Genomic DNA, 22,871 nt, shown 5'->3' on the forward strand with positions numbered 1-22,871 from the left:
TGTGATCACATCTTAAATAGAAAATATTTATAAGTTAAAATAAAGTAAATATCTGTCAATCTATTTTTTTCATTCTGGTCGATCAACTACAGCCGCTGGTAATTTATTTTTATTTCTAATTAAGTTTAATGATTAACAAGTATATACTTTGTAGTAATGACTTTTAACAGAGAAACATTCTTACATTCCCATTAAGTATTTCTGTTGTCTTAAAAAGGCCTGGAATATTTATCTGTATCTCGTTAAAATTTTATTGTGAAAAAATAATGTTATGTTCACAAACATTTATCTTGATCACTTACTTCTTTGAATTATATTATAGGGCATAATTCAACTTGATTTAATAAGAAAAAAATTAGCAGGTTGCCTTAACAAATTTACTAATGTGGAAAAATGATGTGAGTTTGAGTGGTGTGCTTCTTAGTGCTAAGTTCGAGAAGATCTTGAATGTAATGGAATTGCAAAAACTAACCTCCTTATAAAATCCAATACAGCAGTTATGAGCGAATCCTTTATTCTGCCAATCATGTTTGTCTTCCATGTTTCTAGTGCAAGCTTCAAGAAAAAAAGGAAATTTGCAGTATTTTCACAAGTGCAGATATCAGTCTTGAAATATTGGAAACCACTATGGAACCCAAGCTACAAAAAGAGATGAGAGTGTAAATCCTCCCTTTTAGTCTATCTGGCATCAATTATCTAATGCTGCCAATAAATTCTATAATCAATAATAATAATCAAACCACAATGACGACTTGAAAAACTATACTTTCAAACTTTCATGTTTTATTTAATATGATGTACAATCTCATAAGAACATGGAAAGAAATCAGTCTGTTTTTGGTTCTTATCTTTGGGTGTTATTTTCCACAAAATCAGTCTGTAAGTTCTTATTTTCCTATGTTATTGTTTGCGGGGTTTTACTGTACTCACAGTTTTGGGACAGGTATGGTGCTAAGGACGGAGGACTCAAGAATGAGAGGGAACCGGCAAATGCTGGTTTGGGGAAAAACGGACCAAAGGGAACAGAATCGGGGGCGTATCGGAACCAATTATAGCGTCTCTACAGGGAGAGAGTTAAAAGTGACGTCCTCTTAAGAATATACTTTAAGGAAATTTCCATTTTGTACGTGTCATTGTATTATGTATGATAAAACATTCTAATCTAACCAACACTTGCTGAGATGCTCCCCAATATGTTACTTACTTTCTCTATCAAGTACTTCACTGTAAATTAGTCTTGACTCTAGCCTAGCATTGCAATGAACCAGGCAAAAGTTACAGTAATTATCCTTAACTTCAGATCTTTCAATTGATTTTACCACAGCAAATTTGTAACTCGCATCTTTAGAGGTATTTCTAAGCACTCTATCAGATGACATGCAAGAGATTAAAAAACTAAAAAAAGATTCTACGAACATACTTTCATGACGTCATCACTTTTAAACTCTATTGCGCCTTTACAGAAGTTCAGTAAAAGGCGAAGCAAGAACATGCGGTAAATCCAGCATTTGCTTACGCTGTCTCCAGTTATTTAGAAATGTCACCAATACGAATAAAAATACTCACATGGCCAATTTCGATGTTATCATCCGATTGAGAGTGGGGGTAGATGGTTGGATGTTCGTAGAAGTCCGTCTTCTTTTTCTTACAATAAAGCCCATTTAAATATCTAGGAATGAACAAAAGAAATGGATAAAAAATACGTAAAAACGCAAATCAGAGTCTTAGTTATATAGCACAAGAGCGAATATAAGCTTCTATAACTCGCAAAGTATTGTGCAATTGACTTTTGCAATGCAAAAATGAAACTTCTCATGGTGTTTTTTTTATGTTAACGAAATTCAGCTAGAAATTATAGGAACTGTATCTACTCGAGTTCGATACCTATGCAAGGCGCATGTTTAAACGGGAGAAACTAAAATTTAATTATCAGAGGTGATTTAGTGAGAACAAAATGTTGTCATTAGCATGAAAGAATCAGGAGTGACACATCTTTGAATATCTCTATAGCAAGAGTTATATCTGCAAAGAGCATATGTTTATATCAATCGTGATTACTCCTCGACGCACAACTCTCTTTCTATCAATAGCCTAACGAAACCATGATGTTTGTCCGTACAATGTTAAATGAAAGACTACCACTACAAGATCAACTGATCGGGAGTGAAACTCAATACTCATGGCTGGTTATACATTCGTGAATCACCCATAGAAACACCTTGCACAGTCTGCTCGACCAGAAAGAATAGTCCCTAAACCTTTTTGGACCTCGAAATGGAAACAGTTGTCAAAATTTTATTGTTTGTTTGATAGGTACATTTACAGTCCTATGGAAAGGTTTTGAAAACTGCCATACAAATTACTGGGCAAACATTTGGGATCTGTTGTTAGTCGAGCAAGGCAATTTTTATGCTAAGGGTACCACAACCCTCAAATCTACAGCATAATAATTGAAAACATTTTGCAAAATGTTTCAATTTTTATGTAAATACGGCACAATTTACTTGTGTTCATACTAACATTTCCTTATTTGCTCAACAACACAATTTTCAAAAACCCTGTTGCAGAAACCCAACAACTGCTGCATTTATTTATTGATCTGTTCAAAATAGATTGAGAATTTTTTTAATATCCTTATATTCTTCTTATTATGCAAGGAAGATGTGGCAACGCTTGCTTCAAGACATTAGGAAATGTGTGCCCACAAATGCACCTGAACAAACAAGAAATATTTTTTGGCAGATATTGGCTACAAGATATTCTCCACATCAAGCTTGCTATTCTAGGCAACAAAGGTCTTTTCTAAACTTTAAAACAACCTTATTCCGAAACAATGTTCTAGTTTTTCAAAGCTTCAATGTTTGTCTATACATTATTCAAGCTTGCAAGCTACGTATTTTATGTTAATAAAATCGTACGGTTCTTATGTCTGTGGGTGAAGAACATTACAAAAACAAACTGCAAATTACTTCCCAGGCAAGGCCAATCGAAGCAATCAAGTTACCAAGCAACACTTGACTAGCCGCGGATTACTGCGGAAAGATACATATAAGAAACAAAGACAAGATGGTAAAAAGTTTTAAAGTGTGTATTGGAAAACGTCCTGCTTATTAGCTCTAAATACAATTTGAAACGAAAACAATATTCGGTGTTCTGTACACTGAGAATGGATAATGTGCAAACGAAATCCCAAAATCTTCCCTGATTAGCGATAAGCGCCAAACAAACAAGCAGATACTAGGACCGAATGACGTCAATCAAGTAATGCATGCCCATATATGCAAGTAAACACCATATATGTAACTACTTAAGAAATGGTCCAATTAGCAACAAGGCTAAGAGGAGACAGGAAAAGCAAGACAAGTAACAATTAGAATGGAAAACTATAGTCACTTTGTTATTATTTTCAAACGTAAACCCGTTGCAGCAAGAATGCACGAGACTGGAAATTAGATACACGATGGTAGAAGCAGCTTTGAAATACCATATTGTAATCTGCTAGAATGCAATCTCGCATGTCGTTCATGAAATCGATATATTTGTCAACGACAATCAAATTTAATCAGGCTCCTAAACCACAAAGCAAGCTGCAACCCTCGCTCTAGAATTGTCACATCGATTGGCATGGATTCATATTATCCTTTAGGTGAGTAACTTAGCATTACTCTTTTGCTTATGCAGGTCTCTTGGCCAAAGCTAGTTCTAGATCTAACACTGACATCCTTTTGAAATAGGATCTCGTTTGCACGACACTAAAGCTTAATAATAATCGTCATTGGCCTATGCTTTATTTACAACCTGAATCACAGTAAATCAAGGAAATATTTTGCACGTGGTAACTTAAGCATCAATAAATAAACTCCTTTAAACCCATCAATGCAAGCAAAATCATGTATGAAAATAAATACGAGAATCACCCTCAAAAAGAGAGTTCCATTAACTACCCTATTCTAAGACTGGTGTCAGGGCCGTCGCTAGCTAATGTGCTCAAGGGGTGCTCCAATCCCATTTGCCAACAAAGTTGATGAATCATCTTTAATTTGCCGACAAGTCTGAACATTTGCCAACGAAGCACCCCTATATGGAAGAAAACCCCTCGTTTTTGCAATGGATTTTTTCCAAGAGGGGTGTTACAACCCCACATCCCCACCCTCGTAGCAACGGTCTGAATGGTGTCAAAAAAGCAAATCGAAGCCAAATCAAGGATGATCAGAAGTCACTTGCTTAAATCAACACTGTTTGCCACAGTGGTTTGGTCCTGAGGCTGTCTTCTTTGAACGGAGAGTCAAATTAGCTGCTATTGATTCACGACATCTGGTAAACATGTTTTCCATCAGAAACCGTCTATATGAAACCAACCCTAAAAATGCCAAAAATTGAGAAACCATAGAACTGAACACCCCCATCCCCCCACTTCAAATCCCCCTCCCCATTTTAAGAAACTGTTCGAAAATGATTCATTGAAAGATGGGATGAGAATGACTTTTTTAAACCGTTACTAACGAATTTGTGGATAAATCAAACAGAAAAAAACTTTTAGGCGCCTGACTAGCTAATCTAATTATGTTGAGATGTCGTTAACCTGCAAATTAATGTGCTATTTTTCTATCTATAAAGTAGTTTTTTGGCACTTTTGGTGAAAAAAGAGAGTCCTTAAGAAACTGAACATTAATCCTGAGCTTATGCTGATCCCGAGCCCGCGTCATGAATCGCTTTATTAACCGAGAAAAGACTAAATTGTCATTGTTTACCATGTAAAATGTTGATTTATTTACTCAATAACTTCGCACAATTTCTAGTGACGAAATGCTTACCACCAAAATACTGAAAATGAGCTACATTTTAAAGGGATTAAATAATTTTGGCGATCAAACTTGGTTTTGTAAGCGGTGATGAAACTTTCAGAGACCGCACCACGTAATTGAACCTGGGGGCTAAGAATCAAAATTAGCGCAATAAAATGTTTGAAATCAAGCCTTCTATACTGTGCAGAATTCGACGATCCTCAGAAAAACATTGATTATCGATTTTTAGGAAAAATTTGAGACAGGAGGAGTCGTGCTAAAACTCTAGTGACAGACGTTGGTGAAAGAAATAAAGGGTGACCTTTGGTTTAAAGTGCACATTGATGTGAATAGCAAGAGGCTGTTGTATTTATTTAGAAAATTTTACTTCCTGAACAGAAATGTGCAACTTCTTTGACTCGAGTATTATCAGTAGGCCATGTTACCACATCCAAAATGCAGACATTGCAATAATACAGAAAGGTATCTACTAAATCGATGCAAATAATGGATAAATAATAGAAATATACCTAAATAAGTTAGTAAATAGATCGAACAAAATCAAGCAGAATAGAAACAGATTGTTCTCTTTTTATTTCATCCTCTGTTTTAAAAAATAATAAAAAAGACGGTCAAATTTTTTTTTTATCTCTGAGAAGTGGTGGGGGGCTTCAGACGTGTCTGACTTTCTGCATTATTCAACCTAAGTTTAAAACCAAATAATTTCGATCATTAGGAAAACTGCAAAGTGTGACCAAGCCAAATGAATTTTGGGTCCTGTTTACGATCACTCTTTCTAGAACCTGCATGTGAGAGAGGGCACTTATCATGAGAAGACAATATGAGGGGGCAGGATAGTCAGTTTTATATTTCGCATTCTTTAACCTCCCCAGTTTTGGCACCAGCTAGTCCCTGTGATGCAGCCTGAACACACTGAGTCAAATCTGTATTCGAACACACAGCATTCAACACCGAAGCAAAGCGTGAACAACTTGGTCATTTTTCCACTTCCAAACCATTTATCTTCCAACTTCACGCTGATTAGTTGCCTGATGGTTGATTGCATTAAGCGTAAAACTCGGAGTAGCAACTTAGAACCTTCCTGTTCTATGCACCAATAGCATTAAGCGTAAAACTCGGAGTAGCAACTTAGAACCTTCCTGTTCTATGCACCAAATAGCATTAAGCGTAAAACTCGGAGTAGCAACTTAGAACCTTCCTGTTCTATGCACCAATAGCATTAAGCGTAAAACTCGGAGTAGCAACTTAGAACCTTCCTGTTCTATGCACCAAATAGCGTTTACAGGTCTGCATATACGGTGTCGTGCATCTCATGACCAACCGGTAAAAAGTAATTTTCATTATCTCCCAGCATCAGACCATAGACGCATGTATATCACTGAGAGAGATTATGCTTGCCAATTTATCTTGTTTAGCGTGTAGAGAGGTTTTTCAAAGATACCAGGCAATGCTGCATGGAAATGTTGCTTCGTTGTTCAAGAAGTGAATATTTTGGAGGTTTCCAGTTTATAGCAACTTTGCTACATGGCAATAAACCCTATATGTAAACCAGGCAAACTCAAAAGCATTCCGAATACCACCTTCGAATGTTCCGTTTTAACATGTTTTGAGATAAAGAAAATGCATCGTCAGTTACTATTACCGTAATATACTAATTTTGTGCTTTGGCTGTGGCAAAAATGCTTGCATTACCTAATTTTACACGACTGAAAATACATACAAAATTACTGAATAGCATTGAAGAGGGGTGACACGAGCCCCACAACCCCCCTCCGCCACTCCCCCGCTAAACTGAGCTATGGCTGCAGAGGCTACAATTGTAGGGCAAACAAAATATTCAAGGCTACCGTTCTAGCCCTGGAAATGCAACTCAACAGGCTGCGGAGTATTGGTAAAAACTATTGCTTTATAATATTCAAAATTATTGTATTCGGCGTCTACGAATTTTTTATCGTTGTTTGGTCTTATCCTACAATTTAGTTACACCGCCACAATCTGACCTCAAAATGCTACGAGAATGACGTTGATGTTTTCTTTATCTTCCAAGTAAATAGCGATTATTTGGTTCTGTTCTTTTCAGGGTACGATAAATTACCATGCTTCTTAACATGGCCGCAGCTTGCATGACCATTACCGATACTAAAATTACCATTACCGATACTAAAATATGAAACATAAATCGATTTGCATCATACCGAAAAAGCGAGTTAATGTGTTGAGATCCTCTACTGAACTGGTCCCAGTGATATTCATAATTTGTCAGCATATCAGAAGATCGAGAAATCTCTTCCTGCAAAAAAGACGTCGAAATACCGTAAAATTTCAAATAGCCATCCCGTGGGCTTAACCGAAGATAGAGAGGGTGCCTAATAAATGTTACAGAGGGGACTCTGCCATTGATCGAGGGGGCGCTTGATCCAAATGGGGGCTTATTCGCCATTTTTCAAAACTTGATGCTAAAAAGAAGATGCTTATTCAAGAATGATACTCACTTGAGATGTGGCTTTATACTACGATATGCTATTGATTACTGAAGCTTATAAGAGCAATATTCTCGATGACGTAGTACAAAAAAATTTGCCTAGGTTTGAATCCAACTTTCGCAATATGATACAACCAATCAAGGTTCTAGTTTGTAGGATTTATTATGTAAAAGAAGCAAGACTTCGAATGAAAATGTGTCTTAGTCTTATGTGCATGATAATCAACAGAATTCTGGCATGCCGCTATGCATTGCAATAAACCGATGGCGGGTATTTAAAAGGTTTCTAGCGACTGATATGGAAGCATTAGATTCCTCAAAAGGACTATGCTAATAACTATAAATAACTAAACTAACTATAACTACCCTTTGGTTTCAACATTAAATGATGACTGTCCCATCAATGTTGGGTTGCTGAAAACAGAATTTGAACAGCCATAGATATAGCATAAAATAATTACCTCATATAACTTTTCCACATAGTCCTTGAAAAAGTTCATTGTCTTTTCGTAAACTTTTGCTGTGTAAGGCTCAGGGCTTGCAACACATAGTGCATAAATATCACTGCAGTGTTAAGGGGCTTAAAAATATTAAGATTCAAAAGAGAGATGCTATAGTGCTTCAAAAAAGATTTAATCACAGGTTCATTTTGAGCATGCATATTGCAAATGATGTTATTTGAGCATTAGAAATCTTATCAAGCAATAACATAGTTACACAATCACACTGAAGAACAAATCTAATAAAGACTTCTAGGTTGTCTCCAAAGCCATACTAAAATATGAGAAAATAAAGAAGAGAAAAATTGTGTACCCAAATCACATCTGCAGAAATTTTTGAGTTTTTATTCGAACTGATCTTAAAATCATGTTATATTTGCAGAATTTGCTACAATTAAAGGTACCTGTGATTTTTAAAAATTTTTATTAATTGAGTAAGGATACGAGAATCTGTCATTCCAGTCAGCTCTTTTTTGCACCTTTTCATTCTCAGATGAACTACTCCCATAAGTTATTACAGTGTTCAATGTCTTTTTGATTCTCATCCATGATTCTTCAAAATTTACTGTTTTCGGCTTCAGGGACATTACAATATTTCCATTCAATTCCACATAAGAAATTGGACACCAAGTTAAAGCCAAGTTGCCTGCTAGTATAAACAAGTCTGCAAAACAAAAGAAAAATTACTTTAAGCAATAAATTGCAAAATTATAAAGAGAGCACTGTAAACGCTCTATTAAGCCCCGGGGGAGGGGCTTATTTACTTTTTGAGTCATGGAGGGGAGCTTAAGAGAGAAGGGGAGCTTATAAATAATTCAAAATAAAAATGTTAAAAAAGGCCTCTTGCACTTTTTTGTTAAACATATGTCATACAAATGTCCCCAAAAACTTTGCTAGCAGCTTCGAAAGTTAATTGAATTTAATCAATTATGATGTTCTCATCTTCATCAGGGTCACCAGGATCAATTGATAATCCTGGGACATCTTCTGAACAAATTTCCACTGACATCTAAGGCTCACAAGTAAAGCTTTACATTTAGCTGTATTCAATGCACATGATCTTATCATCATAACACTCAATGCACATGTTTTTCTTGTTTGACATCAGAAGCAAAAGAGGGGGCTTTATAAAGAGACGGCTTATAAGACAGGGAGGACTTAATATAGCTTTTATGGTATATTCCGACAAAGTGAATGTCCCCTGACATGAAGTTTGGGAAACAGTACATTAGCAAAATCAAAGGCTTGCAGATGATAACCAGCCTGATAAGACCTACCAATATGAGAGTATGACAGAATCAAGATAAAATTGAGTGCAATGCAAGTTTAAATGTGCCTCCACAGTAATGAACCTGATTCAGGTCAAGCAAGACAAATTACATGTAAAAGTGGGTATTAAAGGTCATGAACCATAAACAGCTTTGCTACTAAGATATATAAATTGAAAATGACAAATGATTTCCAAATACATATGTTCCTAACAAAAAGCAGCCTGAAATCCCAAATAAGGTAAGATTGATCTTTGAAGTAGCTAAATTTGATTTATTGTCTTGCACCATAACTCAACTTTCTAAATTTGCCAGTGAATGGCATTTGCTTTGAATTTCCTGCAAAACATCACTTAATGGATTCACCAGTACAAAACACTAAACCCAGCCTCACTAAAGATATGTAGACAGGCCCAAACCAACCAGAAGAAAACATGTGACACCACCTGACCTTCAATCTGAACCATGTCACAGTCTTATATTTTGGCATTCTATCTACAAGATGATGCCTCGTGGCAAATATGTACTTTAGGTATTCAGTCAATTCCAATTCTAGCAAGAAAAGGTAAGGTGCTATATTTTCAAGGTCATGTTAAACTTCATACTTTTTAGCAGTGTCCACAACGCATTAGCATTGGTTATCATCCAGTTTGTTCTTCTCTGATGGGAGTTGCATGCAAATTGTTAATCTACTTTTTTGTGTCCTCCTGAAGGTCTGCCATACATTTGCTTAGAATTTCAGAAAAATCTTTTCAAAAAGTGCCTAAAATCACAGGCAATTTATTAATTTTTCATTAGCTATTCTGCATTCATAACATTCAAGCTAGTACCTGCATTGATTGTAGGCAGTTTGATCTTAATAAACCAAGCATTATATTAAATGCTTTAATGTGTAGAGGTGAACAATTTTAAACAGCTTAAGACTATCTTGCTCAACACATACAAGTCAGAGGCAAATCCAGCGACAGCAACCTATGCAGAAGCATAAATCAATATATATTAAGAAATATAATTTTTTGGCAATTTCTTCAGCAATGTCCATCCAAGATCTTCCCTGTTGATACCAACAACATGCATAAGACAGAGCATAAATTTTGCCGACTATCTTTTGGCCTCTGCACAAAACAGATAAGTGGAGATTCTGATTATTTATCAGGTCCGTATTTTCTGAATCCAGAAGCTTGTTTGTCCCTTGAGAGCTGATCACCACTTGTTTGACCTATACAAACGTCTTGTAGGCCAATCAATGTGTACTTCACCCCTGCAATCTTTGGCACCAGCATAGGTGAAATTTGATTTATCAAATCAGAAGTTGAGCTTGCCTCTGTAGCAATTCAAGCAACCAATAGGAATCAGTGTTGACCTATGCTATTGTTTACAGTGGATTTATGCAATTGTTTGTTGCAACCAATGAAATGGAAATTGATAATAACTACTTCACCCCTGCTAAGTAACTTCTAGCTGAGTCAGTCAACTTTTGCAGTTGTGCAGTGTTGTGGTAAGGTGACTGGGTTCAGAGTGTGGGTGGCCCCAATTCAAATCCTACTGGGGTTTGGCAACACAGAGAGGCTTTTTCGAGTTGCAGGTAAATTTAGTCTTCTACTCTTTGTGAGTTGTTTCCTAAGATTTCCTTTTTAGAACCCCCTTCAACATCAGTGTTACTGATTATATTCAGGGAGATTTGAGCGTTTCCAACATAAAAGGGCATGGCTTCTCTTTCTGACAACTTTTGTAAAGGTCAGAATTCAGGCTGGATCCGCGCCTACAAGCCAGTATGGATTCCATGGCAGCTACACTCCCAAGAAATTTTTGTAAAATTACTAGTGCACTCTTGCAATAATGGGCGTTATTTGGGTTTGGGTGTGGCTCAAATGAAAACATTTTCCAAATGAGGCAAAATGACTTTGTTAATTTGTTCCCAACTGAGATTGGAAAAAAGTGTGCCATCAGGGGCAGATCTTGGTCAAATATTGAAGGGGCAAGCCCATTGCTTAATAAGATGATTGCACATTTCCCATTGTTTTGGAACAAAAGACCATTGTCAGGGGCGGATCTAGAAATTATTCTGAGGGGTTCTAAAACGTAAGGCTTGGTAACCCAGGGTGTTGCTATGCACAAACTCCGTACCCCTGCTAATAAGCCATAATGAAATGTAAGTCTTCCATAAACTAAAAAGCCTGGATGCCTTGATTTATATAGTAATTTTTGGTTTCAGCTTTTATGCCAATTGAACGCAATTTGCAGCTCGCCCTTCTTATATTCACTTAGGGTACAAAAGTATAGAAACTGTAGTCAAATATGATATGATGGCCCGCAGTGGCAAAAGGCCCGAGCCCAAAAATTTTCAAAGCAAAATTTAATTTTTGACTCTTTGCAGCCATTTATTAGAACTTGATCAGCTTGACCAAAAAAATAACGTGGCTGGTGGAATGAAGCCCTTGAAGTGCAGTGCAAAAGTTGAACACAGGGATTCAAACACAGCATGCATCGACATATGAAGCCAAACCAAACAAAGAAGGCCCTGAACGTTTCGCTATGGGCCTGGCGTTTTGAGTATTTTTATGTATTTGAAATTCTTAGAGAAAAAAGTATTCGCAGGAATATAAGTAGGTATAGAAAGGAAACCCCTTTTGGTCAATAATAGTAAGGGCAAGTTTTTGAGATGTTTTTTATGTAGTTCTTGAATGATTAAAAAAAGAATAACAAGGGCTCGGGCAAGCTTTATCCTCTGAATATAAATCATACCTCATGGTCTATGAATAAGACGTGAAACACGGAGTTGAAACTTGAAACCGTTCTGTTATATAAACCACAGCGTTTACAAGTTCTGCCGTTACAGCATCGAGCATCAGGTAAAGATCGTCAAAAGATCCACGAAAACATATTGCAAATTTGCGCCTAAGCATTCGTCGCGTGCTATATCATAATTCAACCTCAACTCCCCCTGTTCAAGCTCAACTCCCCCTGGTCATAAAACCACTTATGCATTTGACTGTAGATTGAAGCGAAGAAACTCCCCCTGGTTTGTCGGTATTCTTTGATGTTTTGGATTTTTGAAATCCATGGGTTCTCGCGCCAAAGTTTAGAACCCCTCGACCTGGCACCGTGATTGGCTAGATTCACTTCCACGGGTGCAGAAACTCGTATAATTTACAGGCCACGGGTTCCTTAAGTGGCTGGATATAAGAGGAGACAATGCTTTCCGAGTCTGTAGAATGCTATACAGGACAACCAGGGGGAGTTTCATAACACTTCAATGCATGGACTGAAATAACAATGTTGAACAGTTGTGAGACGGGGCATTGAAGCGGAAATAACAATTTCAGGAGATGTGCATACTTCCCGGTATTATTTAAATGGTTTAAATAATAATAAACAAAATTGCGGTAGAATAAGCTTTAATCCCCAAAAAGTTTTTTCTCAAATCTGAGGGGTGCTCGAGCCCCCTTCGCACCCCACTGGATCCGCCCCTGATTGTCCTCTAAAGTATTGGGAGGTGGTCTTGATGCACACTTATCACAAGTGCACTCTTGGACTCCCAGGTAATACCTTGCACTCCCAATATCTTGTCAAAGACCGCCATGAAATCCAGACCAGCCTGCAAGTCTATATAAGCATGCAGGCATTTTATGAAAGACATGTACCGAAACAGTAAATTTCAAGACAGAATAAATAGTTTGAGGCACTGAGTTGGTAAACATATGCATGAAGCTTTATTTTTGGCTTTTCTTGTAAGCTTTTTCAACAAGGAAATTAGGAAAACCTTAGACATACAATTTCAATGAAAATGTACATTGCATAAATTTTATGAAATTTCTCTCTACCAATCGCATTATTATAGAACTTGAATATTCCAATCATCAATGAGATAAAAATGGTTAAGATTCAATAAACCAAATTTATGGGAAACTGGCGCACAACTTGGAAGTTCGTGACTCTTGATTGTTTATAAATGAGCTTTAAAAGAACATAACATTGTCTCAAGGAAGAAATTGAGGACGGGCTGGCAACATAACAATGACTTTGAAATTATCGAAAGATTACTCCACCGTGTAATAGTAAAATATGAAATAGTACTTACTTGGTGCTTTATACTGCAAAGTTGTCGTCAGTCTGCTTGATGTGTTTGTGATTTAGCTTTTTGCTTATAATAATTTCTTCCACAGAACCGAAATGCAAGATGGATGACAAAACCAGTTTGGCACTCCTGCCTCACTTTCGTTTTGGCATAGCCCCTGCGCTGCTCTTGAGGGTCAGCTGAGAGGCGCAATGTTTTCCTTGGCTAGTTCTGGGTGTGGCTATAGTTCCTACTTTTTCCCAAAAAAAATTAAATTCTATCCTTGTTATCAGAAAGAAACCTCCCTTTTCAAATAATATTGCCCTTTCTTCAGATGATGTACTTTCGTTTGTGACTTTTTTGGTCAGGGACGCCGGAGAAAATTTAGACGAGTTTGCAAACTATTATGGTAGTGTGCCACCATTATCTTTGATGCCACAACCTTAATAGCATAGCCCCCCCCCCCCCCCCGGCATCGGCGGGTAAGTCTTTTACAGACGTTTAAAGGCATGCAACACTATTGTCAAAGAGCTACTCCTTGCAAGTAAATTGTGGGAAAATATGGCAAAAACATAATCAAATATTTTTTCACTGAGCTTGTTAGATCAAGAAAATGTCCCAGTAGTTCTTACTCTTGCCGAAATTTTCAGTCAACAGTTGTGCAAAGAATCTCAGACAAACCCTGGCAGCCACTTTGTAGATTGAAATGTTTCATAATATGTTGAATATTTTCAGAACGCAAAAATGTCCATAGACTTCAAAATGTAACAACAAAATCGTTGTTCAAAAATCTACAGCCAAGGGTAAATAGGAATTATTTTTAAATATGAAAAATAATAGCCCATATGAAGATCTTCCAGTTTTTAAATAAAAATAGTTGATTTTCTTATTTTTACTTTGTTGTTCATTCTACACATCATTCTTGCTGTGATATTTTAAAAAATCCTAGTTTCTCTAGATTTCTTCTTTCCATTGATCAGTTTTATTAAACTTTCACGATACCTCCTTATTAGAGAAGCTTGGGCTCAATGACTAGCTCATGCTTCAAGATGGACCCACTGATCTCAAAAAAAGACTGGACCGAGCTTCTCCAGCCCAGCGTTGAATCCACATAGCAGCGTCCATCTTGAGATCTTGCCGTGTTGTATGAGACTAGAGTGCAATCATTTTGGTTTTAGTTCAACTTGCTTTTCCATAAAAAAATTAGAATTAACCATTGAAACAAAGACTTTCAGCATTCGTAATTGATGTTAAACATTTTTGCCGTGATATTAAGCTTATGCAACGGAGAATCCATTGTTCACTTATTTTCCTAGGCCTGTTGTCTCTTAGAATATTTAAGAATTTAATGATTAATGCACAACTCTAGACTCGAGAGGTCTCAAGATGGAGAGATTCAATCGCTTCCTTGTGCTGATCCAGGAGAACAATAGGTTGTTCGATCCAGTCTTTTTTTGAGATCAGTGAATGGACCCCACTCACTGTACGCTTATCAGTACTTCCATTTTGAGCCAATCAAAAAGATCTCTGCACTTTGTCTCAAAACTTATCGATTAGATTAGAAAATTGGTGTCGCCAAGAAATGAATGAGTATTTTCCTGAACATATATACAACTTAATGCTACACTTCGAGGTCTCTGCCGCAGAATCTGCCTTTCTCTGCCATAAGAGTGTAAAATGATCTGCACATGTTGCAATGGCTATTGCTTTTGCCATCTGTTCAAGGAATCTGAAGAAGTAGTAATATTCCAAGGGACAGAAAAAGACCACCCGTGATTTAATCATTGAATAATATTGAAAAGTCTTTTCGTCTGAGCAAAAATACACATCATTTCAATGCTTTCGTCTGCTTTGACTGAAGGAACAAAGGGAGGGTGTACAAGTAAATATTTTGGATATTTAGTGGCTTTTTACTCATTTTGTACAGTGAAATTTGGTTATCAACTTTTTTATTCAATTTGTCAGAAAAGAAGTAGCAAATTAGATCAAAGTATCTATTTTTGAAGCAGCTAACTTGAACTTTAGTAACAAAACATTCAAGACACGACAGAAAATTTCTCATGGTCAGTTACCTGATCTTAAGTGATGACGAAAACAGTGGGCATAATATTTTTCTACAACATTTTGATGTATTTCTCTCTTATAGTTGATATATGAAGCTTTATATAGCTTATTATCCATGGAAAAGCAACCCCGATGCAAATTTGATACCTTGGTTTTAATGGCGTCAACAAAATAGCAGCAAACAGGCAAGAAACAAGCAATCAATGCATATGTATGCATTTGCGAGGATTCATATGACCGTTTAACTCCTTTTCCCCCTTACCCTTCTGTCTAGGCAATGGAGGTTGGAAAGTAGTAGCTACAGTGGCATGAGGTTCTCCCCCGTCTTATCTAGTACGCTTAAAGTAAATTTTGGGGTCAACTTAAAGCTCGTGTGTATCAACAGCATGATTCAGATTTCCGTCCTACTTCATTTTTTGGACTTTTAAGTTGCATATTCTATCAATAGAGTAGTCCGGGCATCAATTTACTGCACTTCAGTATCTGTTTCATATCTTCAATCAGTCACGCCAAGACCCCATAAAAGGAACCAGGCACATGGTAAACTTTTGCCGGAAATACAAAGCGTATATGCCTCTTTCGAGCCTCGCGGCAGCCCTGAATCTTAATCAAGGTCCGATTTTACAACTCTCTCTATCTTCTAGTTTGTTTCCTAATTCATTCTTGCCGTCTTCTAGTGATTTCAATACACATTCCTAAGAATGTTCGTCGTCAAATATAGACCATTTGACTTCATTCACAACCACATTACTTAATCAATAAATCTTATCAAATTTCTATCACTTGGAAACCCCAGCTAATTAGCTATGAAATTTCAAGATCGTAACCACAATTAGCGAAGCTGATACAGAGGAACCCCACACGAAAACAGCCGGTGCCAAAATATCCAGGAACTTTTATTGATAGAACCTAGAAACAAGCTGCAAAATATGGACTGGGTTCAGGTTTTTAATTAAACAAGTAGAACCAGAAACATGTCGTCATTTGGTCGTTTCCTATCATGGTTAACACATATTGGCGTAGCGAATGCAAAATGGTTATGGGGGGGGGGGGGGATTGCGTGGATCTTGTTCAAATACCATTGCCCGGCTGAGATAAAACTGCTCGAAAGGATCCCAAAATGCAATAAATGTTGCCTGATAATGGGGGGCTGTAGCTCCCCTACCCCCTATGTCTCCTATCCCTATGTTTATAGACATAATTAGAATGCAAAGTGAAACGTTCCTTGAGAACTGATGTATAGACACTTTTTAGCTTCGAATTAAATTATCCATGCGTTTGGTGCTCATATAGCTTATTAGCCTCCTTTTGCACGTTATACTAGAGCAAAAACGTTTCCACCCCGAGACTTCTCGGGCATAAGTAAAGAGCCCATTTCAGATAAAGGCAATATATCTTCAAAACCAGTGGCGTAGCTTGACCTTCCATATTAGGGGGTGGAGGGTCGTGAGCAGTATATTACACCAAAGAAGACATCGATAAAGACAAATTTAGGAAAGAAGACAAAGATAAAGAGTAACTATTATACCTACCGATAGACGATTTTACTGACAAACCAGCACCAACAAATAATTTACTTACAAACTCATGAAGATTTGGGGGTGCCACACCCCCTTAACCCCCCGCTAGCTACGCCCCTGGTCATGACCAACATCTACTGGCATTTCTGAACATTCTTAGTTAAATCTTATTAAAGGATATTAAAAACACCATATGATAGACAGGTAAACGTTAATTTCATCTATATCCTAGAATATGAAAACATGTTTTTATTAGATTGAAAAGGATGCAAAAATGAGAAAATGTCTCTGTTTTCTTAATTGAGATTTTTCGATATTAGCCTTGAAGCAACTTTCACATCCTTTTATTTTTTATCTAGATTGTATACTCAACAGTTGCATTAATTAAAGCTACAAATGCAACTTTCATGAATGTATGAGGATGGTTTGTTTCAAAATACGTGTTGCTGCGCCGTTTCATCCAATTCACTTTACTTTTTCATAGTCTTCTAACTTGGAAAACATCATTTAAAACCTCATTGTCGCCAACTTCAGATTGTTTACATCTTCCTATGTCATTGATTTAATCTTTCTTAATAGTATTCGTCTTATCATCTAGTTGAAATTTACCTTTAATTGGATAAAGAGATAAATCTGTAAGTGAATAACTAATTGCAAGTAAATTGGTGCAGAAACGACCATTAATTTTATTAACCTTTGGTTATCTTTGTTACGCAAGAAAGGTTTTCGCATGTCATAAGAGAAGTTGTAACTTTCGAGAGCTTTCAAGAGTTTGAATCTCACAAAAGCGCAACAGTGCTGAATTTTCTTTAAGTTGCTGGGTTCTCTTGTGAACAAAAAAACAGAATGAGCAGGGAGGAAGAAAAACTCTCACATGGAATGAAATCAAGTACAGTTGTTTTGGTTGAAGATTTTATTTTTGTGAGGCTAGGTATGTTGGTGGTATGAAACTGTTGATTTCTCTTGCCTTCCTCTGATTCGCAGTTTTGAATTTATATCTATAAGCATTATAAATCAATTTCTAAGACGTGAATGAGCTCTTTAGAATCCAATATGCAGAATTTATAAGAAGCAATTTTTGCAGCATGAAAAATGAACAATTAATAGAAGGTTAGAAAGCACATATCGAGCAGGACACTTACGACGTTGTGGAGCGTTCCTGTTTGACGTCATGAACAAAACTGAATGCTCCTTCTTAAAAATGTTCAGGCCCTATTCTATGATATTATTCACTATTAGATGTTAAGATTGAAGAGATTGAGGTCGTTGCTCAAATCATCGTTTTCAGTACAGCTTATGATTTATATTTTGTGAATAACTCTTTATTTGTACAATCCAAAGAACATTGTATGTACTATAGTTAAAGCTTTTTATAGGTAGCTATGTCTATATTAAATGAAACCTGCGATCGTGGGAAATACGAAGTTTTTGTAGGCATCAAAGTAAAGTCCTAAGACCAGCCTAGCAAAATTTGTACAACATGATGCTGATTTCTGGAGGATATACTAAGAAATCGTTTGACGGAAGCAATTCTGCCTTATCTTTCAGCTAGCATCATTCGTCGGCTACTTTTTTCAGGCCAAAAAACCTTTATGGTTTTTACGTCTAACGCTAAAAAAACTTCTGTTCCAAATAACACCAAAGGAATGGTCTGCTCTACCAACACCGTAGTTCACAGGTTCAACAAGCTGAAGATACAACAAATTAAAATCTATCCTTAACGTTTTGCTAAACTCTTTCTTCCTTCTCACCGTTTGTCAATTAGACTGTTAATAACCTCTTTGCTTACAAAATTTAGTCTACATATACAAACGTAATCAGTGACGGCTGTTCAGCCCCTGAAGAGCTTCCTCAAAGGTGTTTTCTGAAGATTTTTGGCGATTCCTTCATTGCGTGCCAGTCTTTGCCGTAAAACACACAAACGGTTTGCCAATGTCCCCAATGATTTTATTTTCTCTAGTTTAGGTCTCTTTTTTTTTTCGACAATTCTTAGCATATGTTTTTAATTAAAAGCTCTTACTGCAAAGGCAGCTTGCATTGAAGGTAACCCGAGGGGCAATTTACTCTGGCAAACACCGTACGGATTTCCATTAAAACAGAATCAAATCGACAAATTTTCTGATAAAACAATAGGACCTCCAACAAAGGTGTACAAGATTTCCATAGATTACCCCCCGAGGAAACCTACTGTTCTATAAAGGATTTTATGGATGCTTCGAAAACTGATCAATCGGATACTTCATAAGAGGTACTAGCATCAACTTACAAATTTTGCTTTTCAATGTTACTTAAACCTGCTTTAATCTCGTAAGCAGTTTTCTTGAACTAAATGAAGAATGCATCAAAAACCAACTCATTGCGATGTATAAAAAATAATCGACATGGGCCATTCCATTTCAAGTACGTATGAATCATGCTAGGAAAGGATCGTTTAAAATTTAAGACATTGAAGCAAAACTGAACTATGAATCAAAAAGAAAGGTGATAGTCGTAATTCTTGTGGTACTCCGTGTTTTATGTTCTTGTGGCACTCCTCCTCAATGTAAATGCTAGAGATACCAGTTTTGCTATAAGAAGATTGCTATAAGAAACAAGGACTGGACAACCAGAAACCTCAAAGGTCAAAGGAAAATATAAGGAAACAAATAAATTAGAACAATTGGCAGAATTCGGACATTTCATAATTTGTGATGAATGTCTCATCATCCATAATATTTTCTCACATGAGAAAGAGACTATTCTCAGCATGAAAAATTTAGGAGACAATCTGTCAAAATAGATAACGCCAACATTAAGAAACACTCAAGAAAAATGACTGCAGGCGTTTGCCGCAGGATTTACAGTACTAAATTTCATCTTGAATTCTGACATAAAATGGGTGTTTTTTGTCAGGATGATCTGGGGATAGGCATATAACATTCGAGCTGTTTTAACCTATTATAAATCTATAAATGCGTATAGGCCATTTTTACGATAAACAAGTTAACGGTAATTACTGCTTGCAAGGTAATATGTTAATAGCGGCTACGCCAATCAAGAAACTTCGCTTATCTGTTTTTATTAGTGCAAATGTTTAAGTGTAGGAATGCTATATTTGAGACTGTTGTTGAGCCATTTTCCGGGGGTGCATTGAAAATTGTTACTTGCTTTAATAGTTAGGACCTTACTAAACGTCATGCACCCGACTTCCGTTTTTGTGCGAGCCCGTGGGTTGGGGGTCTTACTTAGGAATACTTCGTTACTTCAGGAGCAAGGGCAACCAAAGTCAAGAGTTCCAGAAATCAACAAGGAATGTTCTTCGAAAAGTTTAATTTCCCTTGCAAACTGATGCTGCTCTTTTTATATTTTGAATATATTTTTCGTAACTATGTATCAATCATTTTTCAAGACTTCAGATGTATGGGCTAAGGGATCGTACGGCCAAATCTCGAGAGTAGAAATCAATCTTGCGGACCGCAAGTTGCGGTCACAATAGAGTGATGGTCGCGCGACCAAATGCAACGCGCGAAACATATTTCTGACCGGCGCCTCCTGAAAAAATCCTAGCATGCTAGTCTTGCTTCTAACGACTAAATATGAAATGAAGAAAGATACGAAAACTGATAATCTATCAACAGAAAAGTTCATTAATTGTCATTAAGGGCCCTTGAGGCCCCAAAGTTATGAAGAATTTGTTGGAGGTGACGCTAAGCACGGAAGCACAGGGGGGAGGACGATGTCCCTTGCCTTTACAAACCTAGGCAATTTTCTTTATTTTGCTATTGTTTTGCCCTTTATCTTGCGCTTCGTCCCCTTCTCCTGCTGTGCAACTCTTCCTGTGTTTCTGGACCATTCTTTGCTCCTTTTATTGGTTAGAAACAAAGTTATAAATTTTGGTGACAATACTGTCTTCATTGACAGAAACCAAATCAGTTTTCCTGGCAGGTTTGAACCCCCCGTGTGCAGGTTATCTTTTTTCTGTTTGTCCTATAAGGGCTCGATGACACAGGCGCTGGATTAGGAAGGGATTCTGCTGTGTATGTCAATGGCTTTCACTTACTATTGTTGTATTGATCTTCCTATTTCGGATTGACCTAAAGAGAGCACTTCAATGCCATAACACTAATTCTAAATACAGTTTAATAACAAAAAAGCAGCTTGTGAGAACGGTCAAAACACCGCACTTTTTAAGGGTGCCATGCTGGCAACAATAGATTTCCAAAACGGTGAGTATTGTGCTCTTCTCAATTTTCGATACTTGTCAATCTGATACATTTTGATTCTGCTTAGACCTGCAAAATGTTTAGACTTTTGTATTACGATAAGAATACACACGCTATGCATCATAGCTTCAAAGTCTCAGACACAAGACATCATTTTGACATAAAAACATATATTAGCGATTTCTAGATAGTGTCAGCTCCTTTCCGACGCGGAAACGGAGAAAGTAGATGAATTGGCACAACAGTGTAGATGAAAAATTTAGATAGCCTAGTCGCGATTGCTGATGGGCAGAGGCGAAGTAATTTATAGGTAAAGATTTTTGGCTGCACACTGATTAATGCTTTGGAAATTGTTTGAGTAATTACCTTACAATACTGCATGTATTAGTAGTCCTGAATTTAACCTGATCTAAAAAGCAATTGATTTTAGCACAAAGACGTTTGCAAAAGTTCTTTAAGATGTTGCCGGAGGTTGCAATCCATTCATCTTTTCACTGGCTGTTTAAGGATTGGGTTTAAATATCGTGATTTGATTGAAGGTTTTCACCATCACATTCATGATTCGGAAAAGTTTCAAATCGGTAGGCCTATGGGCTGGCAAGAACAATGGGCTAGAGAGTAAAGACACATCGTGAGATTCTTTATTTACTTAAAAGAAATTCTTCAAAAGACCCTTAAAAGTTTTCTATTTACAGTTGTCTCCATACGAAGGTAAAAAGTGTAGACTGTATGTTTCGCAACAGCTGGTTTACGGGTAGATAAAAGTTTCGACTTTTATAATACATGTAACCAGTGGTGGGAATTGAAAAGTTAAGGGGACTTTGTATACCATGGTTCATGGTTGATACCATCAAAACTTGTGGAAGAACCACAGATTTTGCTCATAATGTTAATGTTGACAGGTTGCTCTGTATTTTTTGAAGAATTTTGACCGTTAGATCGTGAGCATGATCTACTGAGACTGTTAAATTGTGTTATATTGTTTTAGACGATCTCATAAGACGGAAGCCAGAATTCATAATCACACCAGAACATTGCTAACTTGTGAAAGCATCGCAATGAAAGATGTGAAAAGCAGAATTTATTTGAGACTTTAAAAGAGCAAAAAGCCAACTTTGTACAAAAGTGACATGAGAAGATGAAGATATTTTATCGGTGAAACGAGGCATATTTGTACAAAAACGTAACAATTTTTTCTTGCTTGCCATTCTTATTGAAAAGGACGATGAAAGGCATATGCTGTGGCTCGATATATTTTCGACAACAAATATAAAACAATCTCTTTTCAGTTTATGCTCGTCCCTGTAATCTTTAAGCCTGCAAAAAAATTAGCAATTTAGTCAAACACATAGTTATTAATATGTTTTGCCGTATTCTTCCAACTGTGATGAGTATAATCTTCAATGTTGAACCTTTAAATATGGTCATTATCTCTGATGTATCAAAAAAACCCCGAAAAAAGATTGATGCTTCAAAATGCTGCAAAAATACATAAAATGTTTACAAAACACAAATCATATCTTCTGCCATTGTGAATTATTGTGAAATAAACCATTTGAAATAAAAACCTCATTTGGGAAATAAGCGCGTTGAATTGATAACGGTCCTACGAGTATACATGGAGTACCTTAGAATCCCCTGGCTATCCAATGCACACAAAGATGCTCCGTTTGTTTCATGAATGGGGAAAGAAAGAAGAAATAGAGGCAGAAGCAAACATTTGGTTTGCAATATACACATCACCTAAGCGACGAGTCATGTTTGTTTGTGATCGCCAAGTTTAGAAACTTGAATTGCCCAAGTAAAAATCACTTCAGACAAACTTAAGCAGACGATTACTAAGAGGTCCTTTTGAAAATGTTTTCAAACAAATAGATACTTAATTCTTTGTGTGTAACTTGTAAGGGCATTTCGCATTTACCTGACACTAACACAACACCCAAAAATGATGATGATGAAATTTTGTGTTTAAT

At 36.7% G+C, this 22,871-nt stretch overlaps 2 protein-coding genes across 5 annotated transcripts in view; one reads left to right on the plus strand and one right to left on the minus strand.

Moving 5' to 3' along the window:
* The window catches only part of LOC135681886 (cullin-2), a 32,004-nt gene extending 18,709 nt beyond the window's left edge, over positions 1–13,295 (minus strand). Inside the window, exons 1-6 of the mRNA XM_065196523.2 lie at positions 13,137–13,295; positions 8,232–8,451; positions 7,749–7,851; positions 7,001–7,095; positions 1,567–1,669; positions 473–555 (exon numbers count right to left, since the gene is read on the minus strand). Of these exons, the coding sequence (XP_065052595.1) occupies positions 473–555; positions 1,567–1,669; positions 7,001–7,095; positions 7,749–7,851; positions 8,232–8,374 (527 nt within the window). The 5' untranslated portion in view covers positions 8,375–8,451; positions 13,137–13,295. The remainder of the gene's footprint in view (positions 1–472; positions 556–1,566; positions 1,670–7,000; positions 7,096–7,748; positions 7,852–8,231; positions 8,452–13,136) is intronic.
* LOC135681887 (beta-lactamase-like protein 2) overlaps positions 3,380–22,871 on the plus strand; it is a 32,133-nt gene continuing 12,641 nt past the window's right edge. Inside the window, exon 1 of one of the 4 annotated variants that reach the window (XM_065196527.2) lies at positions 3,380–3,646. In XM_065196527.2, coding sequence (XP_065052599.2) covers positions 3,625–3,646 — 22 coding nt within the window. In that variant the 5' untranslated portion in view covers positions 3,380–3,624. Of the gene's footprint in view, positions 3,647–17,243; positions 17,628–20,653; positions 20,902–21,437; positions 21,530–22,871 lie in introns of those variants that run through there. The other 3 variants (XM_065196524.2, XM_065196525.2, XM_065196529.2) reach the window with 3 other exon arrangements.

Source organism: Rhopilema esculentum, chromosome 16, assembly GCF_057945365.1.
Source record: "Rhopilema esculentum isolate cy_ngs chromosome 16, ASM5794536v1, whole genome shotgun sequence".
In the NCBI taxonomy this organism is placed as follows: Eukaryota; Metazoa; Cnidaria; class Scyphozoa; order Rhizostomeae; family Rhizostomatidae; genus Rhopilema; species Rhopilema esculentum.